The 20,950-nt window shown below is 41.1% G+C and overlaps 3 protein-coding genes across 10 annotated transcripts in view; 1 reads left to right on the top strand and 2 right to left on the bottom strand.

The window, feature by feature from the left end:
* The window catches only part of Gpr137c (G protein-coupled receptor 137C), a 66,396-nt gene extending 53,940 nt beyond the window's left edge, over window positions 1–12,456 (bottom strand). For 2 of the 4 annotated variants that reach the window (XM_039093254.2, XM_063274202.1), the window contains exon 1: window positions 11,909–12,456. In XM_039093254.2, the coding sequence (XP_038949182.1) occupies window positions 11,909–12,334 (426 nt within the window). In that variant the 5' untranslated portion in view covers window positions 12,335–12,456. The remainder of the gene's footprint in view (window positions 1–11,908) is intronic. The other 2 variants (NM_001134541.4, XM_063274203.1) reach the window with 2 other exon arrangements.
* The window catches only part of Rps10l6 (ribosomal protein S10-like 6), a 489,065-nt gene that overhangs the window by 358,714 nt on the left and 109,401 nt on the right, over window positions 1–20,950 (bottom strand). The window lies entirely within an intron of this gene.
* The window catches only part of Txndc16 (thioredoxin domain containing 16), a 74,121-nt gene continuing 65,888 nt past the window's right edge, over window positions 12,718–20,950 (top strand). For 2 of the 5 annotated variants that reach the window (XM_063274391.1, XM_039093784.2), the window contains exons 1-4: window positions 12,718–13,102; window positions 13,284–13,341; window positions 18,312–18,551; window positions 20,389–20,471. In XM_063274391.1, the coding sequence (XP_063130461.1) occupies window positions 13,317–13,341; window positions 18,312–18,551; window positions 20,389–20,471 (348 nt within the window). In that variant the 5' untranslated portion in view covers window positions 12,718–13,102; window positions 13,284–13,316. The remainder of the gene's footprint in view (window positions 13,103–13,283; window positions 13,342–18,311; window positions 18,552–20,388; window positions 20,472–20,950) is intronic. The other 3 variants (XM_039093785.2, XM_063274392.1, NM_001427814.1) reach the window with 2 other exon arrangements.

Here is a 20,950-nt window from a genome sequence, read left to right as displayed (position 1 = left end):
CTTAAAGGCAAAATGGCTTGAATGTAAATACCAATAACCACTAACAGTGGATTAAAACCTGGTGATAGCATACCATGATAGAGAAAGCATTAGTGTAGCCAGGAGACCTGAATTTCAATTCTTCACATTTCTAATGTGGTTCACCACAAATCTTAGTTCATCATCTAAAACTGGGGTTAGTATCTACAAACCTTTCTTCATCCTATAGTAGGAAACAATGGCACAACATACATTCTCATAGATTAAGAGAAGTGACTGTTGTTCAAAGTTCATTGTAGGAAGCCAGACAGAAGAAAATCTTAATTTTAGGGATGCTCTCTTCCTTAGCCACACTTTCCCACCTAAAATACTAGTGCACAACAGTTGTGTCTTACTGTGCTGTGTTTACTTTCTGTATTTTAAAACAGTATTTTAATATTTACGGCATCGAGATAGATACAAGTAGCTCTATTTTAAACATGGAAACATACTGATACACAGAAGTTAAGTAGCCTTCTCAAAGTCAGCAAGAGTCGAAGGATTAGGACTTAGTGTTCGATTTTTTTGTTTGTTTGGTTGGTTTTGAGACAGGGTCTCAGTATGTAGACCAGGATGGCTTCTCACAGTGATCCTCCTGCTTCTGCCCCCTGAGTGCTGGGATTAAAGGCAGTGTTCAAGTTGTTAACTGCACCACCTGTCTTCCATATTTAATGTTCCAGCCAGATTCTGACAACTTCTAGTTTACAAACCTGAAAAAAAAAAAACTCCACAACTTGTTTAGAGTTGGTCCCTTAATCCCAACAGCTTCTAGTCTGTTTACTCTTCCTAAGAGATACTTATGTGTAATGCTCCTAGTAGGTCAGCACATGACTTTCCTCCCCCTGCTGCTAAGTATATGTATCTACTCAAACTTAAGTTATTCCATCAGCTCTGGTATTAAATGTCCTTGCAGAACAGATTTGTCAAAATCTGAGTTAGAATCTAAGTCTTGAACATTCTGTTCTGTAAGATGTTTCACAAAATGAGAGAAAGGAAATGAGGAAACACTTGACCAACCAAAGAATTTAATATGAGGTTGCAAAGGAGAAAAAATTGTATCCTGTTAAATATATGACATCATCTCAAAGGAGTCCAAATGACTGAATCAACAATCGGGAAGTCCACCATACTAGAAGAGAAAATAGCACAAAATTTAAAGACAGTATTTTTATCTCTGAAGAACTGAAGTCTGGAAAAAACAAATTGTACATTATGATTAATATGGGGACAGACTGGCAGCTATAATTCAATTAGATTGTAAGAACATCACTGATGTGTTGCCTTCAGTCTGCCTTTAATTCCAGCAGCTGTAAGGCAGAGGTAGGCAGATCTCTGTTGAGTTTGAGGCCAGTCTGGTCTATATGAGTTCCCAAGACAGCCAAGAGCACACAGAGATCCTGTCTTAAAACAAAACAAAACAAAACAAAACAAAACATAATTTAAAAATATCCAGCTGCATCTTATTCTAGAAAGCAGATAAAGGACTGCAAAATTTCCTTAAAGTACATGTAAACTAGACTCTGGCATAGCATAAGCTATAGTGTAGTAGAAGGCAGATGTTTATGATATATCCTGTGTTCTATGGTACTTCCTATATACCCGGTTAGACTTGAGATAAAATGAATAAATCGCTTAGACTTCATTTGAACTAATACTGGTGAGTATTAAAATGTAATTAATGTGTTGTGGTATGGTTGGTTTTGCTTGTCGACTTGACATAATCTAGAATCACCCGTGAAGGGAGTCTCAATGAAGAACTGTCTAGACTAGGCTGGTTTATGAGAGATTTTCTTAACTGAGTTGATGGAGATAGGAGGATCCATATTGAAGGTGGGGTCTTCTATTAACCCAGCAGTTTTCAAACTGTGGGTCTCAACCCCTTGGGGCCCATATCAGATATCTGCAAATTAGATATTTGTGTTACCACTCATAACAGTAGCAACGAAATAATTTTATGGTTGGGGGTCACCAAAACATGAGGAAGTGTATTACACGGTTGCAGCATTTGGAAGGTGGAGAACCACTGCTTTAATTGGTTTGGGCTGAATGAAACAGTGAGCCGAGCATCAGAAGCACGCAAACATTCATTATTCTCTGTTCCTAATTCTGGCTATAACCAACTCCCCCACGCTCCCACTGTTGTGACTTCCCTGTAGTGATGGACTACAGCCTGGAACTGGGAACTAAAATAAACCATTTCTCAAACCTAAGTTGCCTTTGTCAGAGTTATTTTTATTGCAGCAATAGGAAACAAAACTAACACAGTTTGTTACATGAAAATTATAAAGATTTTATTTGGTTGCTTTGTTACTTTAAGAAAGACCATCCAGAAACAGAAGAGGAAGACAAAGTAAAATTCAGCAGTTACCCGTGCTGGGAATGACCCACAAGAATGCTTTGCTTGCCTTATCTAATAGTAGTGACAATATTTTCTCAAATGATATTTATAAGAAGATTTCCTATTTGTTTAATTTTGAGACAGTGTCTTATAGCCCAAGCTATCCTGGAATTCACAATTAGCTGAAGTTTACCTTGAACTCCCGATCTTCCTGTATCTGCTTCCCAAGTACCAGGGTTAACAGATTCCCCACTTTAAGAAGTATGCATTTTTGGGCTAGGGGGACGATTTGATGACCTGAATTCTATCCCTGCAGCGGACAAAGTGGAAGGAGAGCACGGACTACCGAAAGTTGTTCTATGACCACCACATGTTCTGCAGCATGTTCATACATGTATGCATTTGAGCATACATACACAATACATGTAAAAAAAGAAGTACACATTTCTTTCTCTTGAAAAGTCACGTTATTTTCTTATATTGTCTTACAGTGGAAACTGTTAATGTGGATGTCTTCTTAAGACCTGGTGTCTTTAATTCAGTCACCACAGTTCTCTAAGCGCCCATCTTAGCATTTGAATTTAGGACCCTTGTTAAGACAAACTAAGTAGGACCCCTGTTTTAAACTAAATTAAGTAAGTGAAGTAAAAAAAGAAAGAGGAGGAAAGGTTAAGGGGACTGAAATTTTTCTGCTGTAAAATTACATGGGAGATCTCTTTGAATAGTGTGTTCAGGCTTCTCTGAAGAAGTGTTGCTCAGGAAATGAGAGGAGTGACTAAGAAAAGGAAGAACACTCTAGGAATCAAAAACCATGGGGATATTGTATTAAGAAAGGAAACAATACAAAGGACTGAGAGAAAGAACATGTACTGTGGCTGGCATGGTGAGGAATAAGGAATACTTTGCAAGATGCGATGCCTTGTAGTATGTACAAATTTGTCTTTATCTTAAAGAGTAACTATAGCTAATAAAAGAATCTAGGGAGAGAACCTCTAAAATTAGATAGACTCCTGTTGGAGAAGGATGATGCTAGCAACAGTGCAGAGACTGAACCTGTATGTGTGTAGGTGTGCTAGAGAATACAACGTAGCTGGGCAGCTAACTACTACGGACTATTCAGCAGGCTCAAGTAGCTTGAACCAGGTATTGTGATGGGGGATGGACTGAAGAGATGTTGGCATTTGGTGATAGAGTGAATGTAAGTATGCACGAGAAGGCAGCATCAAGTATTACCTGTAGCTTCTTAATTACATAAAAATCAGAAAGCAGTGAAAATCATGGGAATGAGGAATAGAATGGAGAGCTAGGTTTTGGGAGAGATACGTGTAGGGTGGAGACAGAGGACCGCAGTCATGCTGAGTCTGGGTGCTGGAGATAGTGGACAATATGTCAGGTAACTGCAAAATCTAGAAAGTCGGGGCTCAGAGATGCAGTTCGGGTGAACCAGAGATAGGTATAAAATCATCACTTGGAAAGGGGAGATAGGCTCACATTGTTAGAACTGCCAACCTCTGGTGTTAAAGGAGAAAGGCAGAGTCACTTCCTACTGGTTAATTTGAATTAGTATTAAAAATATGGAATGAACTTGCTGACATGAAGGTCATTGTGGGTCACAGGCAACATATTTTGTAGAATTATAGGGCAAAAGAAAATTAAAATGAAGAGAAAAACTATGTTCTGAAGTACTATGAAAAACTGAAAAACTATGTACACCTAAAGACTTTGATTTTGCACTCTAGGGGCTGACGCAGGAGGACTGTGTGCTGGGGTGTTTGCCTTTAATTCTAGAGCTCAGGAGGCAGAGGAAGAGATAGGCAGATCTGTGTTTGAGGCCAGCATGGGCTACCGAGGGAGTTCCAGGACAGCTGGGGCACAAAGAGATACTTGTCTCGAAAAACCAAAAAGAAAAAAAAAAAAAGAAGAAAAGAAAAAAGGATGTTAACATTGCTAAAATTTTGCTAAATTTCAGGCTTTTTTTTTGTGTGTGTGTACATGGCTAATATAGATTCAAACTTATTTTTACATGACAACTTGCTTTAAAAATTTCTAGATAAATTGTTTTCCATGCTGGATATTGAATCTAGGGTCTCACACACACGCTAAGGTAAGCAGTGTACTACAGATTCACACTGTCAGCCCTCACAAATACTTTTGTGATAGAATTCTAATGTAGTGCCTTTGGGATAAGGTAGTGCAGGCTATAAAATTCCAGTTCTTGAAAATTTACTAATAGCGAATGACCAATATTATATGCCATGTATCATTTTAAATATTCATATTTAATCTAATCCTCATAATAATCCTATAAACAGGTATTCTCATTGCTCTCATTTTAATAAGCAAGGTGGAAGGCACAGAGCAACTCAGTAATTTACCTAAGTAACTTAAATGTGTAGTTACATTTTCCATTTACCACTTTAGCTTTTATTCCTGGAGTAAACAGAATCCTGTTAAAGGAGATGTCAGTCTAACTGGAAGCATTACTAATGTAAGACATACCATACATCATCAGTGTATAGAATTCTGAGTTTTGAAAGATATATACCAACTGAGAGACTATTTATAAATACGGAATGCTCCCATACCTGTCCAACTGGTATTGGGCATCTGACAAAGAACTCTTTTCCAGACTCCAGTGCCTACTTGCTACAGATTACTGTGCATTTAAAAACATTTACTATAATTAGAATAAGTGAAGTCATTTGGGACGGGGAATCTGCTTCTTTTATTCAGTCTACTGACTTTGAGAAACACTTTATGTCGTGTGTGCTTAAAAAACAACCTAACAGTAGTGGTACTCTTTTGTGTGCCATCCTTTTGATGGGCATTGGGTCAATTTCTGTTTTGTAAATAAACCTAGTATGAACTTTCATATATAAGGCTTTCTTATTTAAGACAGTAATGGCTAGATTGTGTGACAGACTTACACTACAGTTTTTAAAGCTTGTTTTCCAAACTGGTTGAAAAGCCTTACACTTATTCAGTACCCCCACCCCCCCGCACAGAATCTTTAAAAAATGACTTATTTATATGTGTGTTGGTGTTTTGTCTGCATGCATGCCTGTGTGAGGGTGTTATGTTAGATGCCCTACAGCAGGAGTTAACAGAGAGCTGTGAGCTGCTTTACGGGTGTTGAGAATTGAAACTGGGTTCTTCTGAAGAGTAGCCAGTGTCCTTAAGTGCTGAGCCACCTCCCTACCCCCAGCCCCGTGTATACTTCTAATTAACTTATATCTTTAGCAGTCCATAGTATGGTCAATCTTTTACATTTTATAATTCCTAATCAGCGTTCAGTGATTAATTAATCATGATTGAATTTTAATTCTCCGGATAACTAATCATCCTGACCATCTTTTAAGTGCTTCTTGACCTTGTGCAAATCTCTTTACTAAGTGTGCCTTGAACTCTTTTGCCTATTTTTCTTATAGAATTTTAAGAGTTTTTAAATACATTCTATATATAATTTTGCCAGATATATGTTTTGTAAATTTTGTTTCACCTTCACTGTTTTTTGCAAAAACCAAAAGTCTTTAATTTTAAGAATTCGTTTGTCAGTTTTGGTTCATGATTTTTATCTTCTAACCAAGAAATTTTGATCTCGCCCAAGAAAACAAAAATTTTCTTCTACAAATCTTGCTTTTTATTTACACTTTTATGACTTATATCAAGCAGATTTTAAAGTATGGTGTATGGTAAGAATCAATCTTCATTTTTCCCATTTGTATATTTAACAACATTTTCTCTTGATAAATTTTGATATCTTTGTAGAACATGTTGAATTGAGTGTGTATGTCTAATTCAGAACTCTGAATTCTGCTTTACTGATATGTCTTTATATTAGTATTATACGGCGTTGATGACTTTAGCTTATAAAACTTTTTTTTTTTTTTCTGGAGCTGAGGACCGAACCCAGGGCCTTGCACTTGCTAGGCAAGTGCTCTACCACTGAGCTAAATCCCCAACCCCTATAAAACCTCTTGAAAAACCAAGTAGTATGATTCTCCAACTTTATTACTCTTTTTCAAAAGTTTAAGGACTTGGGAGTCCTCTATTCCCCACAAACAATATCCCAAGTATTTTATAACTTCTGCAGAGATTGTAATATGGGCTGTATTTCATACATAGCTCGAATTGGAGAAGTTACATCTTAAAACAACACATCCTGTCAGGTATGCCTTTCCTTTACATACATTTTGGTCTTTTCAGTGCTAGGGATCTAACCCAGGGCTTTGTATATGTTAGCTGAATATTCTATTATCAAACTATATATGTATATATATCTTTTAATTTCTCTTAATGTTTCATAGTGCTTATTGCATATCTTGCATTATAGTACATTTATTCCTAAGTACTTTAATTTTTAATACTATTGTTTTATAAGCGAAACTTTCTCAATTTCAGCTTCCAAATTTTTTTTTGTAGTATAAAGTCTATTCTGTAATTTTAGTTCTAATAGTTTTTGAAGATTCTTTAGGATGTTCGACCTCAGCAATTATGTCATTTACAAATACAATTTTGCTTTCTCTTTCTAAATACTAAACTTATTTCCCCTTTTTTGTTTTATTGTAAGTGCTAGGACCTCCAATATAGTTTTAATTTTTAAAACATTTTAATGTGAGTTGGTGTTCTGCTTCTGTGTATGTCTGTGTAAGGGTTTCAGATCTCCTGGAACTGGAATTACAGTCATGAACTGCTATATGGGTGCTGGGAATTGAATCTGGGTCCTTTGGAAGAGCTGCCAGTGCTCTCAACCACTGAGCCATCTCTCCAGCCCCCCACTGGATTTTTTTTAACCATTTTATTTTATAGGGCTGGAGAGATGGCTCAACAGTTAGGCACTTGCTGCTGTTTCAGAGGACCCAGGTAGCTAACAACTGTCTGGAACTCAAGTTCCAGAGGAGCCAATACCCTCTTCTTGCCTCCCTGGGCACCTGTACTCACATGATCAGCTTTCTTGACAATTAAGATTCTCGCAGTAATGATGTTATAAAATGCTTTGAAAATATTAAATCCATTAAAACATAAGACAATCCAATCCTGCCTTCAGTCAAAAAGTATAGGCTCAGTCATAGTGAAAGTAGGATCAGGTTAGTGGATAAATGGTAGATGAGTAGGTTTACACAAAAGCAGTTTCTATTCATTGCACATAGTCAAACACTGAACTAAGCCATTTCCATTCAATAGTAACTTGTGATGTAAGATATTTAGTTTGTAGACTTTTCAGTTACTATATCTTAGAAGCTTTGTTAGTAATATTTTACCATGAGTAATCAACTTTTTCTTTATTTAAATCGAGAAAACCTACGCATTCACAACATGTACAATCTTTAAGCACAAAATATAAAGATTATAAACAACCCACATATTTGTCTCACTCATCAAAATAAGGTAATTGTACACATTACATGTACATAGTACATGCTTTCTAGAATTTAACTTTTATATCATTCAATAATATAGTAGCTGTAGTTGCCATGAGACAAAAACATGATAAATTAACTTGTCCTTAGGAGTTTCCATCTTAGGTGGTAAAAAAAAATACATTTGTGGGAAATAATATAACAGATTAAGATAGCTGGAAATTGAGCTACATTTTATTTAAAGTGTCATTGATATTTAGAATAGTACCTTTTGTTTGAAGAAAAATAGCATTTATGAAGTTAAATTTTTAAATATCATATTTTAGCTCTTTTAGCATTAGAATCAAGCCATTGCATTTTATACTGATCAAGCAACTAGCATTTATATTATAGAAACTGGAAGGAAAAAAGAATCAATTATGGACCTCAAAGATGAACTCATTCGTTTTGGCATGCAACGTAGGGCTCCAAAGATAGTATACTAACTCTTACGTTGTCTTTTTGTATGTCCTAATGAAGGATAGAGTCAGAACAATCTTTTTAAAGACTGAAATCTTTGCTAGGGAAAATATAAAAGTACACAACCTTATCTGGTAAAGGTCATGCTCTACTGACACTGCCAGAAAAAGTTCAATATCTGATTTTAGGTTATTATACTTTTCCATTACAAAAATCAAAACGATGAAAAATCAGAAAGAAATATATTTAGCTCAATTCCATTCAGGTATAACCCAGAAGAATGAATGGTTTACAGTTCTTAGCTTTTAAAAACTATGTGTTTTGGAAGAGTCACCATAAAATATGTTCAAAGTAGTAAACATTGCTTTCTATGTTATAATGATCTATGGTTCTATTTTTAAACTATGTATCTGTGAGGGGGGATGTGCATGTGAATATAGGTATGTTGGCACCTACAGTTACAGTTGTAAGCTACCACAGGCAGGTGCTGGGTTCTGGACGGTCTTCTGTGAGAGCAAGTGCTCTTAACTGATGGGGCATATCTTTTGGCTGGATCCAGGGTTCTTTATAATGAAAAGTTTGAATGTTTTTAAGTCCTCATACATGGACACAACAAATGTTTTAAATTAAAAGCAAAATGGAATTTGTATTTAATATGAAAGTAAAGACTTTGGGACATTATAAATAATAGTTTTGTTTTGGTCAACAAACTTTCTCTACAATTGTGCTATAGTATAAAGAATTTAAAAGCCGAGATGGTAGCAATGACCACAATTCCATCACTTGGGAAGCTGAGGCAGGGGGGTTTTAAGTTTGATAGCATCTTGGTATACACAGCAAATTCCAGGCCAGTCTGAGCTAATTAGCAAACCCATCCGAAAACAAAACAAAAATTGAAATAAAGAAACAACTCCTTGCAGAGAAAAATGTTACTAATTCAGAATGATCAATGGAAAATGTACTTCCAGTTACTTGGAACTGTTATTTAAAAGCTGTCATCCAGAGCCGGGGATGGTGGTATACACCTATATTTCTTAATATTTGGAAGGCTGAAGCAGGAGGATGGAAAGTTCAAGGCTACCCTGGAGTACATAGAAAGCCTGCCTCAAAAATCTCAAGAAAAACAAATTCACTCTTTTTTTTTTTTTTTTTGAGGCAGAGTACTACAGTGTGTAATCAGAGATTCTCCTGCCTCTGTCATCTAGGTGCAAGGATTATAAATGTGTGCTAATATACTTACCTTTTAAGTTCAGTTGTTACATAGGCCATACTGTCTTAGAACTATGTAGTTTAGGCTGCCTTCAAAAATCATGGCATTCTTCTAGCCTCTCCCTCCCAAGTGCTGGGATTATAGGTATATACACTTGACTTCAAATACTCTTTTAGGTATAGATATCAATGAACTGGGAAATAAATTCTGATTCAAATGTCTATTTTAAAGCAGGTTTTCAAAAAAGGACATTTATTCAAGTATATGTCTTAAGATTTTTAGTTTTATTATAAAAGACAAATAACCCCTTTCCAGAAGAAACTGAGAAACAAACAAAAAACCTTTAGTACATAGTATTTTAAAAATTATATTTCCTAGAGTAAGATTTTTTCCAAAAAATTGTATCATACAAACAAGTGATTCATTTAATAAGACTTTCAGACTCTAATGTTTACTTGGACTATCAGTGATAAAATATGTGAATTTTTCCCTAGATATTCTTATTTTTTTGTTCTAGAGATACTTTTTAGAATTTTGTGTTTAAATACAGTTGATATTTTTCTATTATGATAATGTTTTGGCCACTTTATTTCCCTTTGAGTGAGAGGTGCTGGCTGGTAGAAGAAGATACAAGTGAACCCTTAAGGCATCCAAGATCTTACTCAGGCTGTTGGTAACTTGGATGTATACATACATAAAATTTACCTGGCTGCATGTTTCAGATTGTACACTTTCTGATTATGTGTTACACCTCAAGTGAAAGGGTGGTGTTAGCAAGGCCCAATGAATTGTATATATAATTTCTTAAGACTCCTAGCAAATGGACTTTTAATCATTTTCAGGTAGCTTAACTGTATCCGAGGGCTAAAGTAAGGCTTCAACGGTGAGAGATTACTAATGTTCTATCAGAAGTGTCAAGAACAACTCAGTGTCAGTTTAATATGTGTTATAGTTGCTTAAGCAATCAGATGATCCTCAAATGTGACACTGTCGTAGCATGTTTATTTGATTTACAATTGCATATGCTTTTCGCTTTTGCTTAAGGGTTTGCGTTTTTGTGGTATTATGTGGTTTTTGTGGTATTATGTGGCTAGAGACCAAAATAAAGTTCGGTTTTGTTACTTAATAATTTTTTTATTAGATATAGCTTATATATAATAATTGTATATGGCTAAAATTACAATTGTGATTTTTAAAAGCATTTTAAAAATGCTTTCTGTTTTCCTGTTTATTAGGGGAGAAAGAGTTGGTTTATGTAGAAAAAAATATAAACGATCTGATTCAAAAGTGCCTTTTTGGTTACTTTTCCTTGGAACTGTGTTAATTCTCATCACCTCCAAAAGCCTTTGAGAGGATTAGCTGCATAGACCAATACCGTTCTATATTAGTCAGTATTAAGTGTATGATGTCACCTTTTTTTCTTTTCTCCGAAGCTCTTATTTCGAGGGAAAGGAAGACTTTTGGGGGGCAAACCTGACAACACTAAGGTGTAAACACCACTGATATACATGATTGACAACCTTATACCCCCAACCTGTCTGAAATGGGTCAAATACCAAAGTGCTGCAGAACAATGCAATCCAACCAGCAATTCCCGGTAAAAGAGAAAGGGGGTGTGATTAGACTCCAGCTATTAAGCAAGTTGTTGAAAAAAACAGTTCCGTGGTTTGTTTCTGCAACAGGCACAGGTTAATCGTCTATCTTTTCTCCTAATTAGCTCTCCCCTAAAGGGCTGTGCTGTAAAGAGACCGACTAAATCGCCAAAGCAAGCAGCAACTGGGACAGACACTAAGGGCTTTATGGAGGTCCTTCGACCGTCCCGCAGCATCGGTTATTGATCGTTCAACCCGTCGGGGAAGCGATCGATCGGAATTTGTGTAAGGTGTATCGAGCCACAGTTAAGGAGATGCAGGGGGGAATATAAGCTTCTAATAAAAGAAACGCAGCAACAATAGCGGAGGAACAGCTCTGCCTGGTGACGTAATGGCTGGCAGAGGTCCAGCTTCAGCAGAGCTGCCTCTACCTCAGCATCCAACCTCCCTTAACCCGGTCCAGCCCCGACAGGGCTACCGGAGCTGCTACTTCTTACGATGCCTCTCTGTGGTCGCCCCCAACGCCTTATGTGGAGGTCTGGGACACTGAACAAAGGGTGTCCTACTGTCTTAAGTTATCGGGGCAGGCATGCACTCACTCATTCTCATTCTCTCTCATTCTAATTCATATATATTCATTCTCTCTCTCTCTCTCTCTCTCTCTCTCTCTCTCTCTCTCTCACACACACACACACACACACACACACACACACACACACACACACACACACACACACACACACTCTTCTCTAACCCCTCAGGCACCGAGTCCATCAGCGGCTTAAGTTGAGGGAGAGGGAAAGACAGGAGTGTCTGTCTCGCTGTCCCCAGGCTGCTCTCCGGCCACCTCCCCCGCCCCAATCCCAGTCAGTTTCGGCAGGAGTGGATCCCGGCGGCCCCGCTCCCCCGCTCGCCGGTCCTCCCGCCTTACCTCTGCCAGGTAGAGGTTGAGGAGACAGAGCGTGGAGAACTGGAGGCAGGAGGGGAAGCAGTAGAGCAGCCAGTGCGGGAAGAAGTGCAGGCGAGAGGGTGGCCGCAGCAGGGGCAGAGAGCCGCTGAGGGAGAAGGCGGCCGAGAAGAGCGTGGTCCTGAGCGCTGCCCACGCGAGACACAGGAAGAGGCAGAGGCTCTGGTAACTGAGCCGCCGTTCGCGGTACAGGAGCAGCCGCCACAGCTGCAGGTAGGCAAAGGCGAAGAGCGCGGCGTAGAGCAGCGCGTGCAGCACGCTCAGCGCCAGCTGCACCGAACCGGGAACCGCGGCTCCCGAGGCCGCGACGGCGCCCCCGCCGGGCGTCGAGGGTTCGCGGCCGGCCGTGGGGACCGCGGCGGCCGCCGGCCCGGGCACAGACTCCCTCATGAGGGGACGTGAGCAACCGGGAGGGAGCGCGGGAAGGAAGCGGCCGGAGCGATCCCCGGACCTCCCGCCCACCCCAGCCTGCGGCCCCGGGCAGCGCCGTGACAGGAGTCGCAGCCCCGCGCGGTTGCCGCGGCTGCCCTCGGGCCCGCCTCCCCCTCCCCCGGGGGGTGCTCGGCTCCTCCAGCCGGGGCTCGGCTCCGCAGCGGCAGAAAACAACTCTCGGCTGGAGACAATCAGCTGAGAAACCCGAGCTTTTGAGGCGCTCGCTCCGCACTGTGAGCTGCCCGCGATTGGCCCGGGCGGGCGCGCCCTCTGGGCGCCTCTCTCGGAAGACCACGGGCCACAGAGCCTGTCACTCCAGACTTCGTTAATCTGATTGGCTTCCCGCTTTCTCCTCGCCTCCCCCCGCCCCTCTCCCCACCCACACTGCTGATTGGCCCAGCAACTGCAAGACTTCCTCGCGCCGGCGGGAGGACTCCTGATTCTGACACCTGGAGCTGTTCTCGCTCCGCCCCCTGGTCTTCTATTGGTTGGAGTGTCGCTTACGTAAGGAGCACGAGGAGCAGGCGGAGCCCCCGGGGTTGTTTTTTTCGCCCGAGAGACTGATTTTGCGGAGGCAGTGGCGGCCGTGGGCGGTGAGATCTCTCAGGTAGTCGTAGTCGCTTTGAGAGCCGCCTTGGGGACCAGCCCCTGCCCCGCCTTCTGTCACTGGGGTAGCGGGAAGTGCTGGCTTCAGAGACCTTTAGTTGCACTGCACGAGGATCTCAGGTAGGTGGGTAGCGCGGGCCTGGAGGCTTTGCCTGCAGGATTGCATGCATATCAGCATCCGGCAGCGTTCCTCTAGCCATGCTGCTTGCGGAGCTCCGGCTTCTGATTCAGCTCACCTGTTTCTGGGGCACCGAACGACACTGGTTTTGACTTCTTCTTATTTTCCTTTTCTTTTTCTGAGTGAGCAGGAGGAAATGCAGGGCGAGGGAAGCGAATGAATCAAAGCACGAGCGGAAGCAGTAAGTAATCAACCCTTCCATCTCTCGGGAAGAGGTCCTTAAGGTGGTACTGGGAACAAATGAATGTTAAGGCCTTCTGCAAAGGGAAGGTGATTCTTTGAAACTTAGAAATTTAGAGAGCTGTCTTGGGCGAGGGCGGTGTGTGTGTGTGTGTGTGACAGAGCAGTAACAATTTTGTTCAGAATGGGAGAGTAGCAGTGATGTTCTGCTGGTGTGATAGCCTTGTGTGTAGGAGCAAGTGGTGCTATTCTCATCTGAGACCGAGAGGTACAAAGTAAGAGGTATATTTCTGCTTTAAATGAGTGAGAAACGATGTATATTGGGCCACTACATGATGTTTGTTACTTTTTTGGGGGGTATTTGGTAGCCAATCAGTCAAAGTAATGCAAGATTAAGACTCAGTGTTCTTGTAGACAGCATATTTACTGGAGCATCCAACATCCAGCCCTTCCTAAATACTCCCTTTCCTATGCTGTGCCTAAGAAGAGTGCTGTTTCTTGATCCTCTGCCACCAAATACATGTTACACAGGGGCTTTAAGTTTAAGATCTGTTTTGTACTCATTCTGGCTAGTAGTTTACCAGGCGCCAGATAGTACTACACCCACACATATATAATCATGCACATAAATGTACAGTAATGATAAAATGAAGAGAAAGCTATAAGTCTTGTGTTTATTCAATGGTAGGCTCATCCGGTAGACTCTAATGAGGCAGGGGAATCCCCGGCATTTAGATGTTGTCTTTATCTCACTAGCTTTATGGTTGGTGGAGACTATATGCATTCCTAACATTTACAGAGGTTCAGCCAGATACAGAGGTGGATAGAAGTCGGTGATTGAAAGGGGAAGAGGTAGTGCAGGATGATTTTGGTTCTGTCTTCCGGGATGTTCTCCTCAGCACAGGCCAAGCATGCTGCAAGGTGTTTAAACAGTTGCAGTTTCTTCAGAGAACTTTGTTACAGCCGAGCGGTGAGCAGTTCTGCGTGCCCCAGAGCATGGTTCTCCATGGTCTGTGGCTTCGTCCTGTGAGAGGTCCTGCCAGTTTTATCGTTATCTTTCTTGGCAGCAACTCCAACTGGCTTTGGAGTATATGGTCTTTTGTGTTGAGGCTGAGGTGGTTGGGTCCGCATGCCGCTTTGAACAAGGAATAGTTTGGGTGCTAAGTTACGTTTTATGTTTGTATATTGCCTGTCTCTGCTGGTGCTCCCCAGAATCCTTTTTTTGCATACCTTGTTAAATACAACCAGCAGACACTACTCTATAGTATGAACCTTCTGTCTGCAGGCCTCTTAGTGCTGAAAATAAGCTCACTGGCTGTAAGAACTTTGGTACACACCCACTGATTATAACCCTTTTCTTGTAGTGCTCAGGCCAGTTTTGAGGTCTAGTTGACCTCCTAGCTAGTATTTTATTGTTTATGTTAAGACAACTGCTCATTTCTAGCTCGTGTGCCAGTTGGACACAGGACTAGTTTACGCTCCAGAAGTAGGTCCTCGAATCTTGATGACTTAACATTTTACAAGTCTTCCTTGAGCTCATTTCACATTAGCTAAGGGTTCTTTGTGCTGTGTTCCTGCTGACACAGTACCAACCAATTCAAACATTTCTGGAAATGAAGTACCTGCCACATGCTGGCTGTTGAAATTGTTGACTGATATCCCCTGACTGATCACCCTCCCCCAACCCCACCCCCCCACCACAAGGAATCATAAACAGCTTCAGCAGAGGTGGAATGAGGAAGCTCAGCGACACTTGCCTTACATCTGTGGAGAGTGCTGAACCTAGGATCTGCCACCCCCAGAGAGCCAGGTCACATTTTTCCCATGGTTCCTTGTGATTTGTGTAGGTGTGTAGAGTTTTGAAGCTTTGCCTTTTCTAGTTACTGAGGGAAAAGTCACTGTTTTCTGTATGTTTGTTTTCACTCTGCTTGCTGGCACTGGTTCCCACCCACATTTTCCGTCCTTTAGTTTAAAGATCTGGTATAAGGAGGGCAAGCCTCTGAGCAAATACTTTTTATTTTCTGTACATGGGCTTGTCCATTCTTTTGTAGCTGGATTGGGGTACATTTGAATAATAGTGGGGGATGTAGATGATTTATTTACATGCAAATAAAAGGCGAAAGATTGTGAAAGTTGAAGAACAAAGAAGATAAATAATAACTTTTAAAATAAAAAAACCGAGATGATTTATTTAAAGAAGTGACGCTAACCAAGTATAATCTCAGCATTCTGGAGCATGAGGCAAGAGGATCACCATGAAGCCAAGCTAGGCTACACAGTGAGACCCTCTCTGAAAAAGCTAAGGGAAGGGAAAATGGGGAATGGCTTTGTGGGCTTCAGAAGTTCCCTTGATATCTGGCCTTGCCACAGTTTTGTCTTTAGCGATAACTGCTCCCAATTTGTATTCGTGTGTCTTGGCATGGACTTAACTATTTTCAATAACTTTGGCCTTTGGTGTTGTGAAATATATTAGCCTCTGTCACCGCCTCACCATTCACTTTCTCCCTTTCTCCTTATCCATTCAACTTTGGTTATTACAGCCTTAGTTCTGGCAGACTCTATGCTCTTAAGTGTGTTTTTAAATAGTCTAATATTATCAAAAGTGGGATGATTGTGAGATTACTGGCACATCCCTGCCTCTGGCCCCTAACTGGTAACTGTATGTTCACAGGGGTAGTCTCACCTGTCCAGTCACATCGGAGATCACTAAAGTTTGCCTTGGATGTGCAGTTAAGGCTTCGGAGCTGCAAAGCACACCGTGGGGAGAGGGACAGGGTGCCAGCTCTAATGCCATATTTAGACTAATGTAATTAAGTTGTAGCCTCAAGACAAGGAAATAAGTGATGGCGGGTCCTTCAGTTGTGCTTTAACCTAATACTTGGCTGTTCAATTAGGTTATTGTTATTTCATATAGTAGTGAATGTTCTGTAGTTCCTCCCTTAGCCACAGAAATACATGCAGTTTCCTCCAGGATACACAGAAAATAGTGAGCGACCTATTTCAAAACATTTCCATTAATAAAGCACCCCTGAAATAGGTTGCTTACAGTGGTTAGTGTGTATAATCAATTTTAATTTTAAGGATTCCTCTTAATGAGGTGTCATCGAGATTACATTTTTGTATACCCTTCACAGCTGCCACTTCTTATTTTACTGTCAGCTTTTTAACAAAACCCAGGATTAAAAACTGAAGGCAGATTTGTTCAGCGATAGTAACTTGTTCTAATGAATTTCAGAAGTATTAAGTAATCCATCAATCATTAGTTTTATTTTTTTTTTCCAAGAACACCTGCTCTCTAGGCAGGAATATCTTGTTGATCATCTTGGATGAACGGAGTGTATAGCCAGTGGTTTAGGATTTCTTTATAAAGTCGTCATCTTATTCTTTGGCAAAAACTTCTGTCCTTACTCTTAGGAATGTGTCTCTGTGTGTGTGTGTGTGTGTGTGTATGTATACGTGTGTGTGCATACAAATATACTCATATTCATATATGTATCTTAAAGTAGTGGTCTTGTCCTCACCTATACCTGTGAGTGTACTTAGGCTTTTTATAAATAAGGTGTTTTTTATGTTACCTTAATTTCCCTAGGGGCTGGGAATGTATGTCTGTGGTAGATAGCTTGCCTAAGCTATCTTCATAGAAAAAAACTCCCAGAGATGTTAAAAAAAAATAATTGAAAACTGCAAAATAGCAAACAAAACCGAGAACAGGCCAAGAAGGAACGGGTTAAGCACACCAAGGAAGAAGGTGACAGGAGAATGGATGGTTGGACTGAAGCACGTCCAACAAGTAGGGCTAGCCCAGCCAGTCGGCAAAGAGTGCAGTGTGTAACCAGTGTAAAACAGTATGCCCTAAGCGCTAAAGCAGGCTTCCGTTCAGAATGAATGCTCTTGCACAGAGTGAGTAGATCTCTTGCCGGCGACTTACAAGGTATAAACCCACAGCAGATTTTTCATGTCTTGTTCCCAACCAAATGATGTTTAGTGGTTGCTGGAGTATTTGTTGGACATTAGCTATACATGGGTCAAACAAAAATGTCCAATTTAAAAATTGGAGGGGTTGGGGATTTGGCTCAGTGGTAGAGCGCTCGCCTAGGAAGCGCAAGGCCCTGGGTTCGGTCCCCAGCTCCGAAAAAAAGAAATTAAAAAAAAAAAGTACTTTAAAAAAAAATTGGATTGAGCCAGGTTTGGTAGTATAGGCCTGTACTCCAAGCTACTCAGGAGGCTGGGGCACGGAGATCATAAATTCAAGACCAGCTTGGACGGCTGAGTGGTACCTTGACGGAAGAAAGAAGATGGTGGCCTAAAGAACAGTGGTAGAGTGCTTGCCTAGCTTGTACAAGGCTTCAGGTTCATTCTTTACCACTGGGAATAATAATAAATAAAGGGCTGGCTATTTTAATTTTTCGAAGGTTAGAGGATGCCAACTTAATGTACTTTAGTGAATATATGTGAAACTTTAGCAGTATGTAGATATCTTTGATTTCTTTTGTAGTTATCAGAAATTAAGTTGAGTATGGTATTGAATGACTGTAATCCAAGCTCTCAAAAGCCAGCGACAGGGGTGTTAAAAGTTTGATGTGAGTTGGGCCTTCAGACTAAAACCTTGTCTCAAAAAACCAAACAGAATACAGAATCAAGAACAACAGCACAGTTGTACACAGTCCTCTCCAGGGCCCGGGAATATAGTTAGCGTAGCAATACAGTTGTCCTTCCTTAAACTATCCTTAAACTTTCTTCAACTTCCTTAAACAGTCCCCAGCACTATGTAAATATCAGATGAAGCAAAAGTATTATTAATTCAGTGCTCTTATATATGATTCCCCCTCAGTATTTCTTTCTCACCAGAAGGAAATGAAGTGCTAGTAAAATCAAGTCACGTAGCGCTTTAATTCTTCATCTGGTATCTTTAACGGCATCTTTAACAAATTTAGTCTAACAGTCCTTTGTTGATCTGCTGCTCTGTGCCAGGTATCACTTCAGGCGTTAGAACACAGCAAGTGAAGAAAACAGACAAGTCTCCTGGCACGCGTATCCAGCCACAGCTCACGATGTCTTCTGGCCTCAGAGTATTTAGAGCTGGTGTTGCGTTGGTTTTGATGTGCAATTTTTACACGTCAACTGAAGACTCCCTCCCAGAACTGAGTCCTCAGCAGTATTTCAGCTCACTGCAGCCAGGAAAGGCCTCATTAGCTTATTTTTGCCAAGATGGTAAGTACCTCTTAAAATTCTCACACGACTCTTGAGATATTTGTTTCTCGGTAGTCAGTGCACTTGGTGGGAACTGGCGGTTATAGCCAGATGTGCAATAATTCTGTTTCTGTGATTTCCCTGCTTGCGTGAGTGCAGACACCTTAGCTTTCCCGTTCCTTTCCTCATCTGCTATGATGCAGTAGTGACTGTCGTCTAAGCTTAGCGTGAGGATCAAATGGGTTACATATGTGCTTAGCCATAGAAAACACTACTGCAGGGTTCCTGACAAACCATTTGAATTTCATGCCCTCATTTCCGGAGTATGCCTTCTTTCTCTTTAGCATGTAGCTGTTCGAGCAGTTCTATAAGAACTGGGTACGCAGTTTTAGCGACGATTTAGCCTACTATTCTATACTCTGCTTCGGCTGTGTCATTTACTAAAGTGAGCTAATTAACACGGCTATTGAACATGATTGCAATGGTTTCATTTAAGCCTTCATGGCGTAACAGTACAGTTGTATTGGAATTACCAGAACGAGTTCACGCGTCTAGGCATTTTTTACGTTATTTGTGATTTGGTATTTGAAAGTCAATTTTGAAAGCTTTGCGTGTCTGTAACAAGTATGTACCTATGGTATTTATGTTTGTGTAAGTATGCATATATGGTGTTTACCTTGTTCTGGATGGCCAGCATTTGCTTGTCCACCTCCTTAATGGAAATGGAGCCCCTGAAGACAGTAGCAAAGTTCAGGTAGCAGCCATGGCCTGGGTCAGACGCGGCCATCATGTCCTGGGCTTTGAACAATCTGTTGTGTGAGCTGGGCGCTGTCAGAGCTCAGTCCTGCTGACTGCCCTGGGCTGTGAGGGGGTTGAAGTGGGTTTGAAGAAATGCAGGCGTGGGAAGGACACCACGTTCACGGCCAGGTTGCTTACATTGGTGTTGAGCTGACCGGGGTGGGGACATGGACATGCAGAGATACGGTGACACTGCTCCTCATTGCAGATATGGGGTGGTTGAGGTCCCCATAGGTGGGTGTGTTTAGCCTTTGGGAAGGAACAGTGTGATAGAGGGCCCTGTCGTTGGTGTACCGGGTCTCATCGGTGCTCCCACCAGCAGGTGTTGTTGTAAGGCTCCACTATGGCGTCAGAGACCTCAGGTGACCACACGATGCCGAAGGTGTTCATGATGCAGTCCGGGTACTCTTCTCAGACCTTGCTATGAGCAGTGGGCCCACGCCTGAGCCAGTGCACTGCCCAGTGAGTGCGGGAGTTAGAAGCTCTGCAGGCAATTGCAGCGCTCACGCTCCTCTGGAGTGACCCTTGGCCTGTTGTTGTCAGTGAAAATGAAGTCATGAGGCCAGAAGAGCTGCCCCAGAGGCCTGGACTTCACATTGCCTGTGGTGCTGGGCTCCAGGTCCACCAGGGCAGCCCTGGGTGTACACTTCTGAGAGCGTGCGTCACTGTAGCAGACTCCAGTCTTCTCAAGCCGCAGCACTGAATTGCCCAGGGGTCCCCCAGTTGCAGCTCCTCCCACTTCCCAAAACTTGGTGTGAATCTGCTTCCTGTACTGGCACATCTGTGCTGGGGCGCAGGCTCAAACTTACTGTTATTATTTTTAACATATGCTTTAAATAAGTTTTTAAGGTAAGGTACAAAATTATACCGTGGTAATAGAAATAAGAGCAAAGAAACGGTAGGAAAACATGTGTCTTGGTGTGTTTGTTTTGAAGGCTAGTTACACACATACTTAAATTAATTAAAAATAAATTTTTGTCTGTGTTCATATTTTATTCTTAAATGCTCACCTTTTAAAAGATCAAATTCAGTAATATCCATTCAATGTTTCTTGTTTTAGGTTCTCTAAGTAACTCTCTGTTTCTCGAAGAACTGAAAGAAGCCATCAGGCCCCTCCAGGACTATGGGATTTCAGTCGCAAAGGTAGACAGATGTTTATGTCAATAAAATATCAGTGACAGACGTTTACAACACTCGGACCTAGGGCTGCGTATCTGAAAACACGTTCACGACTTTTCCCAGTTTCTTTCCCTGCCTTCTTGCCTAAGTTTAAGTTGACGCACAGGAAGGGCGTCAGGGATTGTGCAGCGGTGCAGGGAGAGAAGAGAAGCTGATCCCTCAGCTCTGGGAATTCAACTGCATTCCGTAATTGAGTCTGCCAGGCTATTCTCAAGCCTGTGGTGGGGGCTCTTTCTTTTCTTCTATAACTCTTTCACAGCAGCCACAATTTAGCTGCTTATTAAATTTCAATTCATGTTAGCGGAAGGGGCAGAATGAAGATGATTAGAAATGTTTGTATTTTTCTGTATTTATAATTGTTTAACTATAGTTTGGGACATTTTTAGAACAAAGCAAGTCAATGTGAAGATAAATTTTTTTTTCGCAAAAAGCATTCAAATTTG

This window comes from Rattus norvegicus, chromosome 15 (assembly GCF_036323735.1).
Source record: "Rattus norvegicus strain BN/NHsdMcwi chromosome 15, GRCr8, whole genome shotgun sequence".
NCBI classification, from domain to species: domain Eukaryota; kingdom Metazoa; phylum Chordata; class Mammalia; order Rodentia; family Muridae; genus Rattus; species Rattus norvegicus.
This window is presented reverse-complemented; position numbering and strand designations above follow the sequence as displayed.